This window comes from Heptranchias perlo, chromosome 10 (genome assembly GCF_035084215.1).
Source record: "Heptranchias perlo isolate sHepPer1 chromosome 10, sHepPer1.hap1, whole genome shotgun sequence".
Classification (NCBI taxonomy): Eukaryota; Metazoa; Chordata; class Chondrichthyes; order Hexanchiformes; family Hexanchidae; genus Heptranchias; species Heptranchias perlo.
In genome coordinates, this window is record NC_090334.1 from 47,836,886 (window position 1) to 47,854,955 (window position 18,070).

General features: G+C 40.4%; 1 protein-coding gene across 2 annotated transcripts in view; it reads left to right on the forward strand.

The window, feature by feature from the left end:
• The window catches only part of nin (ninein (GSK3B interacting protein)), a 134,243-nt gene that overhangs the window by 97,092 nt on the left and 19,081 nt on the right, over positions 1 to 18,070 (forward strand). For both annotated transcript variants that reach the window (XM_067991638.1, XM_067991639.1), the window contains exons 17-24: positions 2,546 to 4,258; positions 6,915 to 7,040; positions 8,779 to 8,848; positions 12,879 to 13,085; positions 15,209 to 15,322; positions 15,457 to 15,570; positions 16,185 to 16,331; positions 16,981 to 17,160. In XM_067991638.1, coding sequence (XP_067847739.1) covers positions 2,546 to 4,258; positions 6,915 to 7,040; positions 8,779 to 8,848; positions 12,879 to 13,085; positions 15,209 to 15,322; positions 15,457 to 15,570; positions 16,185 to 16,331; positions 16,981 to 17,160 — 2,671 coding nt within the window. The remainder of the gene's footprint in view (positions 1 to 2,545; positions 4,259 to 6,914; positions 7,041 to 8,778; positions 8,849 to 12,878; positions 13,086 to 15,208; positions 15,323 to 15,456; positions 15,571 to 16,184; positions 16,332 to 16,980; positions 17,161 to 18,070) is intronic.

Consider the following 18,070-nt stretch of genomic DNA (forward strand, 5'->3'; position numbering starts at 1 on the left):
CCTGGTAAATACTGTGGCAAAGTAATTAGTTAATTTTTCTGCCATTTTGCTGTCATTACCTGTGAGTTTATCGTGTGTATCCCTTAGCGGCCTATCGCTATCCTAATTTTTGTTTTGTTATTTTTGGATCTGTAGAATACTTTACTATTTTATATTCCTTGATCATTTAATTTTGTAGTTTCTCTTTGCCTTCCTAATTGTTTTTTTAAAACTTCTTTCCTAACCTTTTCATATTCTGTTTTGTCATGCTCTCCTTTGTTGTCTGTGTACTTAGTGTATGTCTTTTTCTTTAGTTTCAATTTTACCCTTATTTCTTTATTCATCCATGGAATATCATCACTGGCTATTCAACATAAGAACTTAAGAAATAAGAGCGGGAGTCAGACACATGGCCCCTCGAGCCTGCTTCACCATTCAATCAGATCATGGCTGACCTTCGACCTCAACTCCACTTTCCTGCCCGATCCACATATCCCTTGATTCTCCTAGAGTCCAGAAATATGTCTATCTCAGCCTTGAATATATTCAACAATTCAGCTTCCACAGCCCTCTGGGGTAGAGAATTCCAAAGGTTCACAACCTTCTGAGTGAAGAAATTCCTCCTCATCTCAGTCTTAAATGGCCGACCCCTTATCCTGCGACTATGCCCCTTAGTTCTAGACTCTCCAGCCATGGGAAACAACCTCTCAGCATCTACCCTGTTAACCCCCTCATAATCTTATATGTTTCAGTTAGATCACCTCTCATTCTTCTAAACTTCAGAGAGTACAGGTCCATTCTACTCAACTGTAGGCCCATTCTACTCAACTGTAGATCCCAGCTTATTTCCTAAAGTCATACCAATTAAAGTCGTTGAAATATTTAGAGCTTACTATTGTCGATCACATATAAAAACAGAAAATGCTGGAAATACCCAGCAAGTCAGGCAGCATCTGTAGAGAAGGAAACAGAGTTAACATTTCAGGTCGATAACCCGTCGTCAGAACTGGAAGAAGTTGAAGATTAAACAGTTTTTAAGCAAGTACAGAGCCAGGGAAAGCAGGAGAGGAAGGGGAGGGGAGGAAAGAACAAAAGGGAATGTCTATGATAGGGTGGAGGGGAGGAGTGATTAAATGGCAAAAGGGATGATGGTGCAAGGCAAGGAGGGTGGTAATGGGACAAGTAAAGAAATAAAAGATGGGTCTAGAGGAGCTGTAAATGGCAACAACAGAACTATTACCAGCACTCCAGAAAACACTCACCAGAAAAATTGGGAGCAGTGGTTATGATCTGAAGTTATTGAAATCAATGTTGAGTCCAGAATGTTGTAAGGTGCCTTTGCTGAACACCTCCGCTCAGTCTTCAAGCGTGACCCTAACCTGCTGGTCACTTGCCATTTTAATTTCCCTGTCCCACTCTCACTTTGACCTCTCTGTCCTCGGCCTCTTACACTGTTCCAGTGAAGCTGAACGGAAGCTCGAGGAACAGCACCTCATCTTTCGATTAGGCACTTTACAACCTTCTGGACTCAACATTGATTTCATTAACTTCAGATCATAACCACTGCTCCCATTTTTTCGGACAGAAGGTGCTGGTAATGGTCCTGCTGTTGCCATTTACAGCTCCTCTACACCATCTTTTGTTTCTTTACTTGTCCCATTACTACCCTCCATGACTTGGACCATCATCCCTTTTGCCATTTAATCACTCCTCCCCTCCACCCTATCATAGACATTCCCTTTTGTTCTTTCCTCCCCTCCCCTTCCTCTCCTGCTTTCCCTGGCTCTGTACTTGCTTAAAAACTGTTTAATCTTCAACTTCTTCCAGTTCTGACGAAGAATCATCGACCTGAAACGTTAACTCTGTTTCTTTCTCTACGGATGCTGCTGACTTGCTGAGTTTTTCCAGCATTTTCTGTTTTTATTTCAGATTTCCAGCATCCGCAGGATTTTGATTGTAGATCACATGACTAGCCTTTGTCAAGTGAGTTTACATGCTGCTTACTTCAGGAATATTCCCTTCAAGTATGTTCTCTATTTGGCTACCTTTTGTGTTCAGAAAAGATCTCTAATGTTTTCCATTTTTTAAGCAAATTGAATTTTCCCATTCAAAGTGATTTTGTATTGAGTTTTGCATTTGTACACCGATGAATCAACATTTTCTGTTAAACATTTTTTTACAAGATGCTACCAATATCAATTGTCAGGTTGACAAGAACTTCCATTTGTAATTTTTTGCAAAACTTTTTTCTTTCCCCTGACAATTTTCTTCCCTCCTGTCTTTCGTTAAAGACATTGAATCCTTGTTGAGTTACAGTTCCATGGTACCCTCTGGTACCCATTATTCACGTGACCCTGAGTGTTGGTTTACTATTTAACAGTGGGATGCACCACAGCCGAGCCTGAATCTGTCCTCACCCATTGTCTACACAGGCACAGTTCCAGTAGGTGCAAGTGAATAGTAATCAGAAATTGGCTCCCTGGGTGATTTTTCTCTTTTCTATTATAGGGACACTGAGGCCTCAGCTGAGATCGATTTGTAATATTTCTAATTATTTATCACATAGGAAAAGCATGGAAAATGAATTTAACCAGAAGATTTCTGAGATGGAAGCCCAGTTTTCTAAGGAGCACCAAACAATTGTACTCAAACTCAAAGAAGAAACATCTGGACTTGAGGGAAAATATCAACTAGAACTTCTGGAACTTGAAAAACAGCTTTATGAAGAGAAAGGACAATGGGAATTTGAAAAAGAAGAGCTTCTACAGGAAAATGAAGAAGAGAAAGAAAAACTGAGGGAAATGCTGTTAAAAGAGAAGGTCCTACTTTCTCAATCACTAGCTGAAGAGAGAGACAGTTTAGAGAAATCTTGCAAAGAAGAATTAAATAAATTGGCTTCTGAACATCAGCAGCTTCAGAAGGAACTAGAGGAATTAAAAGCTGCTACCTCTAAGAAAGAGAGTATTTTGACAAATGAAATTATCTGCTTGAGGAAGGAATTGGAGATGCAATTACAAAAGAAAGAAGAACAATTGGCTGAGGCTGGGGGGAAGGAGGAGCAGTCCAGAATGCTGATTGAAAAGGTAGAGGCAGAATCTGAAAGGGAAAAAACTAGAATGAAATTGGAAAAACTTAGATTGGAAGAAAAAAACAAGATGGTTTCTGTTCAACTCCAGACATCACAAGAAGAATCTGAAAAAGAAAGGGCAGAGTATTGTTCTGAAATCTGCAGACTGCGAGAGAAGATCAAAAATATGGAAGAGAACATGGTGGTCCTTGGTGAAATGCAGAAGGCCAATAAAGAATTAGAGAGGGAAAATAAAGAGATGAAATATCAGATCGCCCAGTTGCAGGAGAAGATACCACGGCTGGAAGAAGAAACATTGCTTCTTGCAGAATCAAAGATAGTACATGAGGAAATTAAAAAAGACAATGCAGAGATGAGAACTGAACTATTAGGGCTAGAGGAAAGAACTAAGGAATTGAAAGAAAAAGCACTAGACCTCCTAAACCTACAGAAAGCCAATGAACTATTTAAAAGAGAAACGGCAGAAATAATGAAGGAGAATTTAGAACTTCAGGAAAAGGTTGAACAACTACAAAGCAAAGTGATGGCTCTTACAAACTTGGAGAAGGTGCTCAAACTGTCTGAGAAAGAAATAAGATCAGAAAATGTTAGTCTGAAAGTGAGGGTGAAGGAACTAGAAGAAAAAACACTGGATCTCTCAAACTTACAGAAAACAATTGAGTTGTTTAAAAGTGAAAAGGCAGAAATAAAGAAGAAGCTAGAACTTCAAGAAAATGTTGAACAGTTGCAAGAGAAAGTAGAGGTTCTCACAAAGGTGCATAAAGAGTCTCAGAAAGAATTGGCAGAAGTAAGATTACAGAATGTGAGCCTGATAGATAGGACAAAGGAATTACAAGAAAAAGCTCTGGAGCTCTCAAACATTCAGAAAAATATTGAGCAGTTTAAAAATGAAAAAGTAGAAATGATGAAGGAGAGGGTAGAACTTCAAGAAAAAGCTAAACAGTTAAAAGAGAAAGTAGTGTTTCTTTCAGACTTAGAGATGGCACATGAAGAGTCCGAGAAAGAAATTGTAAAATTAAGGGCTCAGAACATGAGTCTGCAAGAAAGGACCAAACAGTTGGAAGAGAAGGTTGTGTCCATTTCAGAACTCCACAAGAGAAGTGCACAAACTGAGAGAGAGAATGCTGAGTTAAAAGTTGTTATTACCAGATTGCAAGAGCAATTTAATCAGCTGCAAGCCAGAATGAACAGGTAATGATTATGGCAGTTTTATGCAACTTCAGTAAATTCCCAGTCCTTTGTGATAAAGGTCTTCTGCTGTAGCTTCAGTTGGCTAAAATGTGAAATTAACATACTTTCATTTCTAATGCTTTTTTCCCCAAAATGCATGGACAGCTGACTTCTGTGAAATGTGGTAAGCTGGAAACAATAGTGGTTTAAGGTGGTACATTTTTAGTTAAAATTACACCAAAATGCATATTGTTTATAGTATCTGCTGGACTTTGAGGGCTAGGTTTTCCATCCATTGACGATGGATGGGTGGAATTCTTGCCCCCCTTAAAGGCATGCCTTGTCCTTCTTTGGAAGTATTGTTCCTAAAGATTTCTGTGGAAACCATTGTGAATGCTAATTGTGCTTTGAATCACATCAATTCCAAAAATTGTAACTTTCGTTGTTCAACAGATGATTACTTTAAATGAAATTGGCGCACTGTAAGAAACATGAATGTCTAGTCCCCGTAAAGATGCAACAATTTAATGACGTTTCTTGCAGTTTTTTCTGAAGCTGTTCGATTTTTGTTTTAAACTTTGCTGCTATAACTATCTTGTTCAATGTCATTTTTAAATTGTAAGGTCCTAGTTGGGCCTGTTAAACTGAACTTCAGTTGACAATTGGAGGGAGGAGGAGAGACATGCAATTTTTTCTTCCTGTGCCTTTGTTCATTACATTCCAGGAATTATATTCCAGGAATATTTCAAGTGAGAAAGGTGTATGCAATATGGACAAAATAGGCCATTATATTTATAGCTGTTAAAACAGCTACGCATCAATCAAATTCAGTTTATAAAGAAACAGAATTGCATGAAAAATTGGAATTCGGAATTAATACATTTTGACTCATAATAATAAAGTTCTTATTTTATGAAGTTTGTTTAAAATTGGATTTTGTTGCTAATTTTATTTAAATCCATAAACATTCAGCATTATATTTACTGTTGCCACCCTGTTGCTTTTGTTGATGGCTTTGTATGCATCATTAGAGCAAACATTCTGATCTTAATCTAGAGCATATATTACTGTACAAATATGCTATAAAGAGTTAGATTATGTAAATTTATTATTCTAAATTAAATTCAGAAATAATGGGAAGAGGGGATACTTTTTTAAATGGGTGGATCCCTTAATGGGTGAATCTAAATGATATCAGTCTTAACCAAGAGGAGCAGATATTGACAAAAACTGCAAATACAGAAACAAAATGCAGGATTAACCCAAATGTTCATTCAAAGCATATTTCAGAATGGGTAATAGTTTTCCTTTGTTTAAAAATAATCTTGGTGGTATACTGTGGTTTATAAAATGCACCACCTTGTGTGTTTTTCATAAAGCATGACACAATGGTGAATGTTGATGTGTTAGCTTGTTGCTCCATTGGGTGAAATGCACCACTGCATGTATGAGCGTCTCGCACAATGTCCTTCTTACCCATTCACTCATTTGCATGTTCACACCTTGCCCCAAAATAAAAATATACCCATGACTGCCCTTCAGTATATAGTTACATAGCTAAATGACAAAAATTTTAATTATACAGATGCTTAACATCAGCTTTTCCATTTCCTCGTGTTTGTGTCGGTATGTATGTGTGCATGCACACTGGTGCATGGAAATAATATAAACCGTTACAAGCATAATCTAAAACAGATCTTCTTGCAGGAGTGATTGTGATTAATTTGCAGTCAGCAAGACGTGAAACACTATCGTGTGTTCATATCTATCAGTCTTGGCTCAATAGTAGCACTCTCTCACCTCCGAGTCAGAAGGTTGTGAGTTTAAGCCCCAATCCAGAGATTTGAGCACATAATCTAGGCTGGCACATGAGTGCAATACTGAGGGAGTGCTACACTGTTGGAGGAGCTGTCTTTCGGATGAAATGTTAAAGCAAGACCTTCTCAGGTGGACTTAAAAAAATATATACAGCATACGTAAAAGGACTTAGAATCATACAGCATAGAAGGAGGCCATTCAGCCCATTGTGCCTGGGCCGGCTCTTTGAAAGAGCTATCCAATTAGTCCCACTCCCCTGCTCTTTCCCCTTTGCCTTGCAAATTTTTCCTTTTTAAGTATATGTCCAATTCCTTTTTGAAGGTTATTGTTGAATCTGCTTCCACCATCCTTTCAGGCAGTTCATTCCAGAACAGCATTATTCGCTGCGTAAAGAAATTTCTCCTCATCTCCCCTCTGGTTCTTTTGCCAATTATCTTAAATCTGTGTCCTCTGCTTACCGGCCCTCCTGCCAGTGGAAATAGTTTCTCCTTATTTATTCTATTAAAACCCTTCATAATTTTGAACACCTCTATTAAATCTCCCTTTAACCGTCTTTGCTCGTTGGAGAACAATCCCAGCTTCTCCAGTCTCTCCACATAACTGAAGTCCATCATCCTTGGTATCATTCTAGTAAATCTCCTCTGCACCCTTGCCAAGGGCTTGTCAACCTTCCTTAAAGTGTGGTGCCCAGAATTGGTCACAATACTACAGCTGGGGCCTAACCTGTGATTTATAAAGGCTTAGCAAAACTTCCTTGCTCTATCTTTCCTGTCTTTCCTTCTCTCGTTTTTTCTTTCTTATTCTTAATTCAGCAGAGTTGAGCTCCAATCTATTGCAGCTTTTTCTATTTAATCGACAGTGGTGAATCTGAAGAACACGCTGATGAGAATGACATCTTCAAAGATCAAAAGACCACACTGAGGGAGGAAGAAGGAGTTTATCATGAGAAAATCATAGAATTGAATGAAGCACAACAGGAATTAAAGTAAGTTGCTATAAAAGCTCCTGGAGGTCCCCATTGATCTACATTAGTTAAACCAATGCCCACAAATTCTCGAGGGCAATTAGGGATGGGCAATAAATGCTGGCCTCGCCAGCGACGCCCACATCCCGTGAACGAATAAAAAAAAACTCAATATATTCAGTGATATCCCAAATTACCTTGATTATGATGTTTTAATCATTCACGTTGCCTGTTTTAGTGTAATTAAAATTATTTAAAGAGGTAATTATTAACTAGCACTTACCTGACCTGTTTTAGAATAGTTTTTTTAAAAACTTAATGTTTTGCAGTTGCACTTGAATTCTAATTGTTGCATTTTCTTGCTACTACTTGTTTCTGAAAGGAGATGATGACACTTGTTACAGCTAGCATGATGTGTATGAATCTTCCATTTGGTGATCAGTATACAGATGTACCTTACCTGTAACAACAAATAAGAAATACCAACAGCATGGCAATATAAGCCAAGAAATTACTGTTGGTTTTATACCTAATGCCAGCAGTAATGGAGTGTTACAAACCAGTACTATTGGAAATTACATAGAAATTACAACAAGGAAACAAATCGTTCACCCAACTAGTTTGTGTTGGTGTGCATCCTTCACATGAGCAATAGTTCTAATATGCATGCCCTATTCCATATCACTTTATCCCCATTTCCTTCAACCACCCATCTAACTTAGTGTTAAAACTTGCTGTGGTCTCTGCTTCAATCAGTAACTCCGGTAGTGGATTCTAAAGTTATTGCTGCAGCCTGAGAACTGGGGACTGTATTCTCCTCAGTGATCCCAACCGAAATTGTGTCCTCCCCACTTACGGCTACTTCCTGGGGCTGCCATGTGGAAGTTGCAAGTTGGCCCAAGGAAGCAATATTAAAGGCATTGAGGTCCTCCAATGGAAGGAGGGGTCATGTCGTGGCCTCCTCCTCTTTCAATTCGAGCCCAGCACTTAACTGCTGAAAGCCTTTATTGGGAGCCATGCAACCATCTGCAGGGCTCACTGAAGCACCTTCAGGATTGTCCTCTTTATACTGGCAGGCTCCTTCTTGGTGGGAGCCGACCGTGCATCGTAAATAACCCCCTCCCCCCCCCCCCCCCCCCCCCCATGGCAGTGGGTAATGGTTGAGGCGGATTTGGGGGTGACAGGCAGAAGTCCTACCCCACCACAACACTGCTCTGAACACCAGCCCTGGAGTCTTGAATTAAATGTAAGCTACATCAGCAAGATAGTACAACACACAGGCATTGTATCAGGATACAATGTAGCCAATCTCAACTTGGTTGACCATGCAAAGTCCTCCTCACTAACATCTGAGCACTGGATCCCAAGGTGTGAAAAATGCCCCAAGACTAGTCAAACAACAGCCTGACATAGATGAGATTTTGTGAGTCTGACTATCAGCTTACAACTCAGACTCATCCATTAACATCCCTGGGTATATCCTGTCCCACCTCAAGAAGAGGCCGAGTAGCTTCCTCCATTTGACACTTTTGACTGAAGATGCTTGCAAATACTAGCTGGCCCACTGTGTGGGAGTTATAGCCCATATTTTGCTCATAGGCTGCATACAACAAAATAATGTATAAATCAGCAGGCTTTGTTGGTAATATGATTGCAGCCTTCATCTCTGTCTTTGTTCTAACTGTCTCTCGGGTGCGTTATTGGGGTTAAATTTTGCTACGTATTGCGGTTTAAGGTAGAATATCAAACTTTTTTCCAGGCAACAAGTGGAGATTTTCAAGGGTGACAATATGACTGCTCAGAGAATTATAGAAGTTTTGAACAAACAGGTATATTTTTCTTCCCTCCAAAATTATAATTTTGTGCAAAGCTGTCAGTTACTTGTTTTGTAATAAATATGTAAATCAGAGTACTACACCAGATGTGGGACCCTGAATGTGAAATTCAGGTATAAATGGGCGGAGTTTGCACCACGCACGCTCCATGTAGTTGTACCAGGCATTGAGTTGCCTAACCAGCGATCCTTAAAGGGAAGGCTGGAGGCCACTCAGAAAAAGGCCCAGAAATGTTTCAGTTTTATTTGTGTGGGCCCAGGAAGAGCACTCCCGCTTCTCTTGGGCCCAGAAAATTAAAACTGAAATTTTTTTGACTGCAGCCCACTGCCAGCACACTTGAAGCACCCACCTCCTGGTTATCGCCTTCCGAAACCCACCCCCCTCCTCCCCCAGACCAACCTGCCAGCTGGCTCAGCATAGGAGCCGGGCAATTTCCCGGCTTCCCTGACCAGTGAACTACAGTGCGGGGTCCGTTTGGCACCCGCAGCCCGCCTGCTGCATTCAATTGAGGCCCAAAGCCGAATTTGGCTCGGGATTTGGACCGCTGCATGGAGAAGTTGATCCGCCAACTTGGCTCCTATTTTGGGCGCAAGTAAAATTTCTTGGCCATGATGTATTGGTTCTTTTTCACATTTCTTCACATAATCTAGACCATTAGTCATGGTGAACAAGAGTCCTTGTGGGTCAGTCTTGCACATTATGCAGTTGGAAATGTTTTTTTTCTCCTTGTGTCAGTGGTTTATCTGGTTTCAACTGGCAGAGTGGAACTGGTATAAGAACAAATATTGACTGCCTGTATACACCTTTTGCGGTGTCATTATACTACTGTGAAGAGGCTAATGAAATGTTGGCTTTTATCCCAAGGGGGCTGGAATACAAAGGGGTGGAAGTTATGTTACAGAGCTCGGGTTAAATCCCATTTGAAGTACTGCATTCAGTTCTGGGCACCGCATCTCAGGGAGGATATATTGGCCTTGGAGGGGGTGCAGCGCAGATTGACCAGAATGATTTACATCGAAACTACAGAACAGAAACAGGCCATTCGGCCCAACTGGTCCATGCCGACGTTTATGCTCCACACGAGCCTCCACTTCATCTATCCCTATCAGCATGCCCTTCTATTCCTTATTCCCTCGTGCTTATCTAGTTTCCCTTTAAATGCATCTATGCTATTTGCCTCAACTACTCCTCGTGGTAGCACGTTCCACATTCTTATTGCCCTTTGGGTAAAGATACCAGGGATAAAAGGGTTTAATTATGAGGACAGGTTACATAGAATATGCTTGTATTCCCTTGAATATAGAAGATGAAGGGGTGATCTAATTAAGGTGTTTAAGATGATTAAAGGATTTGATAGGGTAGATAGAGAGAAACTATTTCCTCTGGTGGGGGAGTCCAGACCAAGGGGCATAACCGTAAAATTAAAGCTAGGCTGTTCAGGGGTGATGTCAGGAAGTACTTCTTCACACGAAGGGTAGTGGAAATCTGGACACCTCTCCCCTAAAATGCTGTTGAGGCTAGGTCAGTTGAAAATTTCAAATCTGAGATTGATAGATTTTTGTTAGGCAAGGGTATTAAGGGTTACGGAACCAAGATGGGTAGATAGAGTTAAGATACAGATCAACCATGATGTAATTGAATGGTGGAACAGGCTCAAGGGGCTGTATGGCCTACTCCTGTTGCTACTCCTATGTTCCTACTGGCTTCTGTCGTGTGTCACTGTTTGTAAATAATTTCAAATAACTTGTCACCCAGAAAGCACAGATAAGTCAAACTGGTAGGCCTTAATTGCACTAAAGAAAGAAAGAACTTGGATTTATATTGCACCTTTCTCGACCTCAGGACGTCCCAAAGTGAGCTTTACCGCCAATGAAGTACTTTTGAAGTGGAGTCACTGTTGTAGTGTGGGAAAACAGCCAACTAAGGATAAATTGGCCATTACAATAAATAATACATTTTAATAAAACATTCAGCCATTTTGATGTCCATGACATAATCAGCAGATGTAGATTTTATTTAGTTTAGGCACCACTGCAGCCAACGGGGGAACAAAAGAAAATTCAGCTTGATCATATGTTTAGCCAACACTCAAAAAAAAAAATCTATGCCGTGGTGCCTATAATCTTAGAATTAAGCTGAATGGGGGCTAAATTGGGCCGCATAGCGCCCATTGTATATGTGCTACGCGGACTCCTAAGGACCCAAAATGGCATCCGCAATGCGCACACACTTCCGGCGTGACGTGCACAGGACACTATGTTGGTAAAGGCGTTTGCACACACGCACTTAATGAATGCCGGCAGCATGTAAAGTAGGGAGATTAAGCGGTAGATTAGTGTGCAATGCTGGTTTAAAGGAACAGATGCAAATTTGGAACTCCATGCTCCAGTCTTAATCTCGCACAGCTGAACCTGTCTTAAACGGCATGGAGGACCCCCCCATCAGCACTATTTAAAGTGATCGAGTAAGAGTTACAGGTTAGTTGCTGGATTATTGCTTCTGGCTGCTGATGCATTTGTACCTGTTTATGGAAGTCTCCTATACTTGAATACTAGGACAAGGAGACATAGCCTAAAAATTAGAGACTGGACTTTCAGGAGTGAAGTTAGGAAATGCTTCTACACGTAAAGAGTGGTAGATATTTGAATTTCTCTTCCACAAATGGCAGTTGATGCTAGCTCAATAGTTAATTTTAAATCTGAGATTGATAGATTTTTGTTAGCCCCATATCCCTTAATACCTTTGGTTCAGGCAGGTATATGGAGTTAGGTCACAAGTCAGCCATGATCTCATTGAATGGCAGAACAGGCTCGAGGGGCTGAATGGCCTACTCCTGTTCCTATAATAAATACTCTACATGGTGTGGGCTGTCTAGCTGACAGACAACAGCAAGGGCACTGGCAGAGTGGCAGGGGTGGGTCAGGAATGCTGTCATCCTGAGAGAGGACAGCATGTTCATGTTCCATGGAGCCACTGCCACTTGCTGCCTTCTGTGATGCGCCACTTTCTCCTGCAAGAAAACGGGACATGTGTCGGTGAGTGTCCTGCAAGATGTTTGGGTGATGTGGCTGTCACGGTTGAATAGCTGCCAGTGTGTGTGACCTGTGAGTTGTGGGTGTGCGGCTTGCAAGAGTGCTAATGTGTAAGGGTGAGATGAAGCATCCGATTGGAAGAGTTGAGTACTGATGGAAAGAGTTTGTGGGTGGGTGGATGATGGGGGGTGTCGTGCTGAGCAATCGTTATTCAATGTTTTGAAGGAACTCAACAGTTTGTAAACATAAGGACGGGACATCTGTGTTTTACGTGTGCGATTTCTGATCTCCGTTCAGACCCGTATCTTATATTTTGTAAATATGAGTCCCGCAGACTTTGAGCAGCCACGTTGTTGCTCATTAAAAATTCCAGAGTTCCCATTATCACCATGCTTCACTATATTGCAGCACAGATTCACTTCATCATTGACTTCCACCACTTTCTGCAGTCACAATGCATCTTCCCTTTAAGAGTTGCAGGCTGCCTTTAAGTGATGCTAGCCATTTGCAATATCTGGGCCCCCTGCTGGTGAGCAGCCACTCAACAGCACGGATAGGGCTGGCTGCACGCAGCAATCATGTAAAAAAGAAGGCAGCATGATTGTTACGTTGTGCCTGCATCTCCAGGCCGGGTTAATCGCACACTGCGATCCCTTCGCCCATTTTTGGGGGTTAACCAATTTAACCAATTGTGTGAGAAGACACTAATCTATTCATCTGTTGTCCCTAATCCATAGAGCAGCTTGTTTGTCTGCAATTTGAGATTTGTTCTGAAGACTGCGACACTCCATTTGAAGACCATTTCTAAGCCTTTTTTTAGTAATTATAAATGGTTAATTTTAGTTCCAAATGTTTAAGTACTACTGTTGTTTGACATGCAGCAGGTACAGAGTTGCTGCTTTATCTGAGATCTGTTTGCAGTAATAATTTGTTAAACTGACTGTTACTGACATTCTGAAAAATGTTTTGTTCCAAATTGTACAACAAATCAGGTGGCAGAGCTGAGATCCCAGAACCAGCAGCTAGATGCAGAGAATGAAGATCTTTGCCACAAAAACTCAAAGAATCAAGCCGACGTACTGGAACTGAAGCAGCGATTGACTGAGCTAATTCGCCAGAAGGAGAAAAGGGCGGGGAATTTGCAGAAAGAATGGGAACAAAAAAAAATTCATAAAATGCAAGAAATTGAAAACAGCCAAGTAAGGGCAAATTGGTCACTGATCACTTTGGTATTGTCTTCTATTTAAGCTTATTCCCCCCTTGTTACCAATTTATTGGCTAGTGGAAACAAACTTTTACTATTTCATTCTTTGAAACCTTTCAATATTTTGAATACTACCGTCATATTCCCCCTTTCACCTTCTCTGCTCCAGTGAATATAGCTCTGGTTTTAAAATCTTTCATCATAATTGCTTCCTCTTATCCCTGGTATCATACTAGTGAATTACAATCTGTATATATCTGTATATATCTATATCCCCTAGATCTCTCCCCCTCCACTCTTGAGAATTTTATCACTTGTATTTCCATTCTATTTTTCACAAAATGTACTATTACATATTTGAATATGTTCAACTGCATTTGTTGCCTATCTGCTGCCTGTTATATCCTCTTTCAGCCTCCTGCATGCCTCATAGTTTGCCAAGCCCCCAAAATTGGTATGGCCATCAAATTTGCTGCTGTTCCCACTATGCTCACTTTGAAACTATTTGTGTATGTGGAGAACAAGAGAAATCCCAGCATAGTTCTCTAGGATACAGCACTAGTTGTATCTGGTCAATCCAAGAAACATCTGTTTACTCCTACTCTCTGCATTCTATCCTTCAGCCATGCCCTATCTAGGCTGCCACTTTACCTCTTAATACCATGGGCCTTAATCTTTGTAGCAAGTCTCTTGTGTGCCACAGCAGCAAAAATATTTGAAGTCCAAATATACCATATCCCTTTGTCAATGTGCCCTTTACAAATTTGTGTTGACTATCCCTGATTGGCCATAGCTTGCTAAGTGATCACTAAGATTGTGGTCTCTGGCAGTTTTCCTATTATCACCATGAGGATAACTGGTCTACATTTACTTGATGTGGAGATGCCGGTGATGGACTGGGGTTGACAATTGTAAACAATTTTACAACACCAAGTTATAGTCCAGCAATTTTATTGCTTGTGAATTTAAAAGCTTGTGAATTTAAAATAAAATTGCTGGACTATAACTTGGTGTTGTAAAATTGTTTACATTTACTTGGCCTAACCTTTATCCCACTTTTTAACAGGGTGTAGCATTCGCCACACTCCAATCCTTTGACATAATTTGTGTTTCTAAAAACTTTTGGAAAATTAGTTAGCACCTCTGCTATTTCCTCACTAGCCTCCTTTGGTATTTGTTAGCTTGGTGACTTATCAACTTGAAGTCCCAATAGCCCTTTTAATACAGCTTTGTTAATATATTAGCTGTTCCTCCACATTTTTGTCTGGTACTCCTGCAATCCTTCCTTCACCTTCCTTTGTAAATAGAAGCAAGCTACTTTAGTTTCTCTCCCATTCTTTCATTCTCTACTATGAGATGACCTAATTTATCCCTTCATGACCCCCCCCCCCCTTTCACTATCCGCTTGCTTTTAATGCGCTTATAAAAGCTAATGAAGTTGCCTATTTTATATTCTTAGCCCTTATATTACACTTTTTGCTTCTCTTCTAACTTTCTTCTGTATTATTGGTCCTAATTTTATTGTAACTCCTTTTTAAGTTTTACTTTGGACCAAATCTCTCTCTTTATGGATGGAATGGTCCCTTTATTTCTCATTGGAATGTTTTTTAGTTTATACCCTGCCCATCTCATACTTAAAATTCCCACTGCTGCCAACTTTTCCATCAACTAATTTGTGTTTGGTTCCCTTTTATGTTCTAAAACTTGCTCTTCTCCAGTCCAACATCATTTTTTCTTTTTTTCTTCATCAATTCCAACTGTAAATTTCATTATGCTCATTGGCTGCTAAATGTTCCAATACCTTGAAATTGCTTACTTGTCTTGATTCATTATCCAGTGCCTGCTATATGTTTCCATTGGAGTTGTAACTTACTGACTCAGGAAAGAGCCCTGAATGCATTCTGTAATTAAAGCAAATATTTAGTTATCAGCAGAAATAAGTGAGATGCTTTTGATTATTTGTAACTTGTTTTAAATATTGATGTATGTGTTTCATTAGCACAAGATATATATATTCATAGTAATTGATGTTCATGTGACAAAAAACATGAATATATTTGATTTTGGAATTGGTTCACTTTGTAGAAAAAGTTCAATATCAGTTTCTTGTATCTTCAGTTATCCAAGTATAACAAACTGGAGGATGAAATCATTGCTCTAAGATGCACAAATGAAAACTTGACAAGGGAGAAAGAAACACTGAGTGATGAAGTGAACCGTTGCATTGACAAGGTATGGAATATTTAAAGTGGAATATTTAAATTAGATTCAGAGTGCCAGTTAGTGGCCATTTACTGTCTCTTACCACAGGAACAGTTGTTTTGGAATGCATATGTAACTGTACATCTATAAATACTTGCATTCAGATTGCCAAAATGAACATTATGGAGATACAGGCAGCCAATTTGAGACAAGAACAGCAGACTTCGCTACAAGAAGTCCAAAAGTTGACTACCCAGCTGACCACATCACAAGAAAAGGTATTGCAGATAAATTAGGAGGGTATACAAGGCAAATATAATATTAGTTGTATTGCACCACCTCTTTAAATCCCTCACTTTGGCTGTTCCACAGCCAAAATAACAGGCAGGGGACTTGCTTTTCAGGCATCTTTCTCAGCTGCTCTTGAGACAGCTACTCGGTGCTGTGCAAGAGTAAGGTGAGTTGACTCATCTTTCTCCACAAACCCTTGGGGAAACATCTTGCATCCACTCAGTATCTGCCCATTACAGTGTGGCAAAGGTTTCTTTCTCCACAGACCCAAAGGGAAATATCTTGCTTCCACTCAGTACCTGTTCATTACAGTGTGGCAAAGGTTTGGGGGCACAGCTTTGTGCCAGTTACTATGGCAATGCATTGTGCTACTAGACCACCCACAGGAAACTGCACTTAAAGGAAGAGTTTTGTTGTCAATTCATAAGAGCAACATGAAAACTTCATGTCAGGAACAAATGTAACATCAGCTGTAAGAAGCATGCCTTATAGCTTTGATGTACAGACTGTTGTAGGTTATAATGATATTGTAAAAGGCATATTTTTATTTGCAGAATTTTACAGTTTAACTTTTGTCACAATGGATGTTTTCTATTTTTAGATACAGAGTCTGGAGGAAAGCTTACAAAGTATCAACCTCCAGACAGCAAAATTGAAATCAGACTTACGTGTAGCTCAACAGGAAAAGGAAGCATTGAAACATGAAGTGATGTCGTTGCACAAACAGCTACAGACCACCAAAGACAAGGTGTAACTCCATTTAGATGCTGCCTGAATTCTTTCAGCCTATAACATTTTTAAACCAAGTTTGATATATATATATATATGGGGGGTGTTGTGTGTGTGTGTGTGTGTGTGTGTGTGTAGGTGCTGGTATCATTAGTGTATTGGACATTTTTGAAAACAACTCCAAACCAAGGCTCACCATGAATGCACAATGATAGCATTATTCGGTTATTCTCCCCTGCCATGCCCCCAGCCCCCAACCCACTCCCCCCTTTCTCAGCCCAAATGCTAACACTTGCTGCTATAGGGTTTCAAGATGCCTGGTATTCAGCTAACCGTATCTTCTTCACCTATACAATGAATTCCAGAAGGAGCATCTCAGCCAAGTCCAATCCTATTCTTCCCCCATTGTCTACACAAGCTCACATTCCACCAAAGTCACTCCATAAACCCATCCTCCTCTCCACTTCTCTTTCAGAGGCAGGGAATGGAAAATACAAGGTTGAGGCACCTCATGTGCATTTCAGCAACTGGTTGTCATGGTGAAATATGAGAAAAAGAAAGGGAAAGAAATACAAAATTACTTGCCCCGGCCTCTTTCAAAAAAAGTCAAAAAGAAAAACATTTCTGATGTTATAAATAAATCTATGTCTCCTTTCTGTGACTTTCAGAATCAGATGCTAGAGCTGACTTTGCATTCTGCAGATTTTCAGCACTTGCAGAAAAAGTTCTATCAGGATGACCTGGCTCGGCTAGTGGAGGAGGAACAGAAATTACTACGGCAGGAAAATGAGAGGCTGCAGAAAGAGGGACAGCACACAAAAGGAGAGCTACAGCAGGCCAGAGAGAAGGTAATTGAGAAAATGACCACCGGGTTCCTGAATCTTGAGTGGCTTCACGGAGAAAATTGTGCTGGCTTTCAAAATGTGCTTCCTTTTGACAATACAAAATTACATTGAAGAGGATTTTTGAGATATCTGCAGTCCATTTCATTCTGCTGCCTTGGCTGAAATACACTGAAAACAGAAAAACAGCTGATAAGGAGAAGTAATAAAGTTGTACACCAAAAATGTTTAATAAATGCACATGATACTGTACGATCCACCTTGCCCTAGTGTCAGAGGGGAACAATCTAGTTGATTTGGTACTTTTTTTCTACACCAGTTTTCTTCACTTCCTGCCTTTCCTGGAGGCACAAGTGTTTCCACAGTCACTCGTCACTCTTTGAATCTTGCACAACTGGCCGTTTTACAGTGTGAGCCTTGTCAGTGAGCGTTGGCAAGTTGTCTGACTGCAAAGGGCATCACAATTGAACCTGATCCTGCCTCACCCAATACCTGAACACAGGGGCCTCCAGCCGGCATCACTACATTTCGATCAGAAATCGGAATCTTGACACTTCTACCCATAATTCCCATCGTTGAAACCATAACTTCTGTTATTTCTAGACTTGATTTCTTTGCTAGTCTCCCATTCTCTGCCCTCCATAAATCATAATTTGTGGATCCTCCATATACTCTAATTCAGCTGCCACAGTCCCACACTAAGTCCCGCTTGCTTATCATTCCCATCCTCGGTGACCTATGTTGACTCACTATCCCCTAATACGCTGAATTTAAAATCCCCATCCCCCATCGTCATCTTCACATCTCCCCACAACCCCACCTCATCCTATCCAATCTTTGCAATCTCTTCCAGTCATCTCCTGTACCCTTCAATTCTCCAACTCTAGCCTTTTGTGCAACCCCTCTCCCTTTGCCT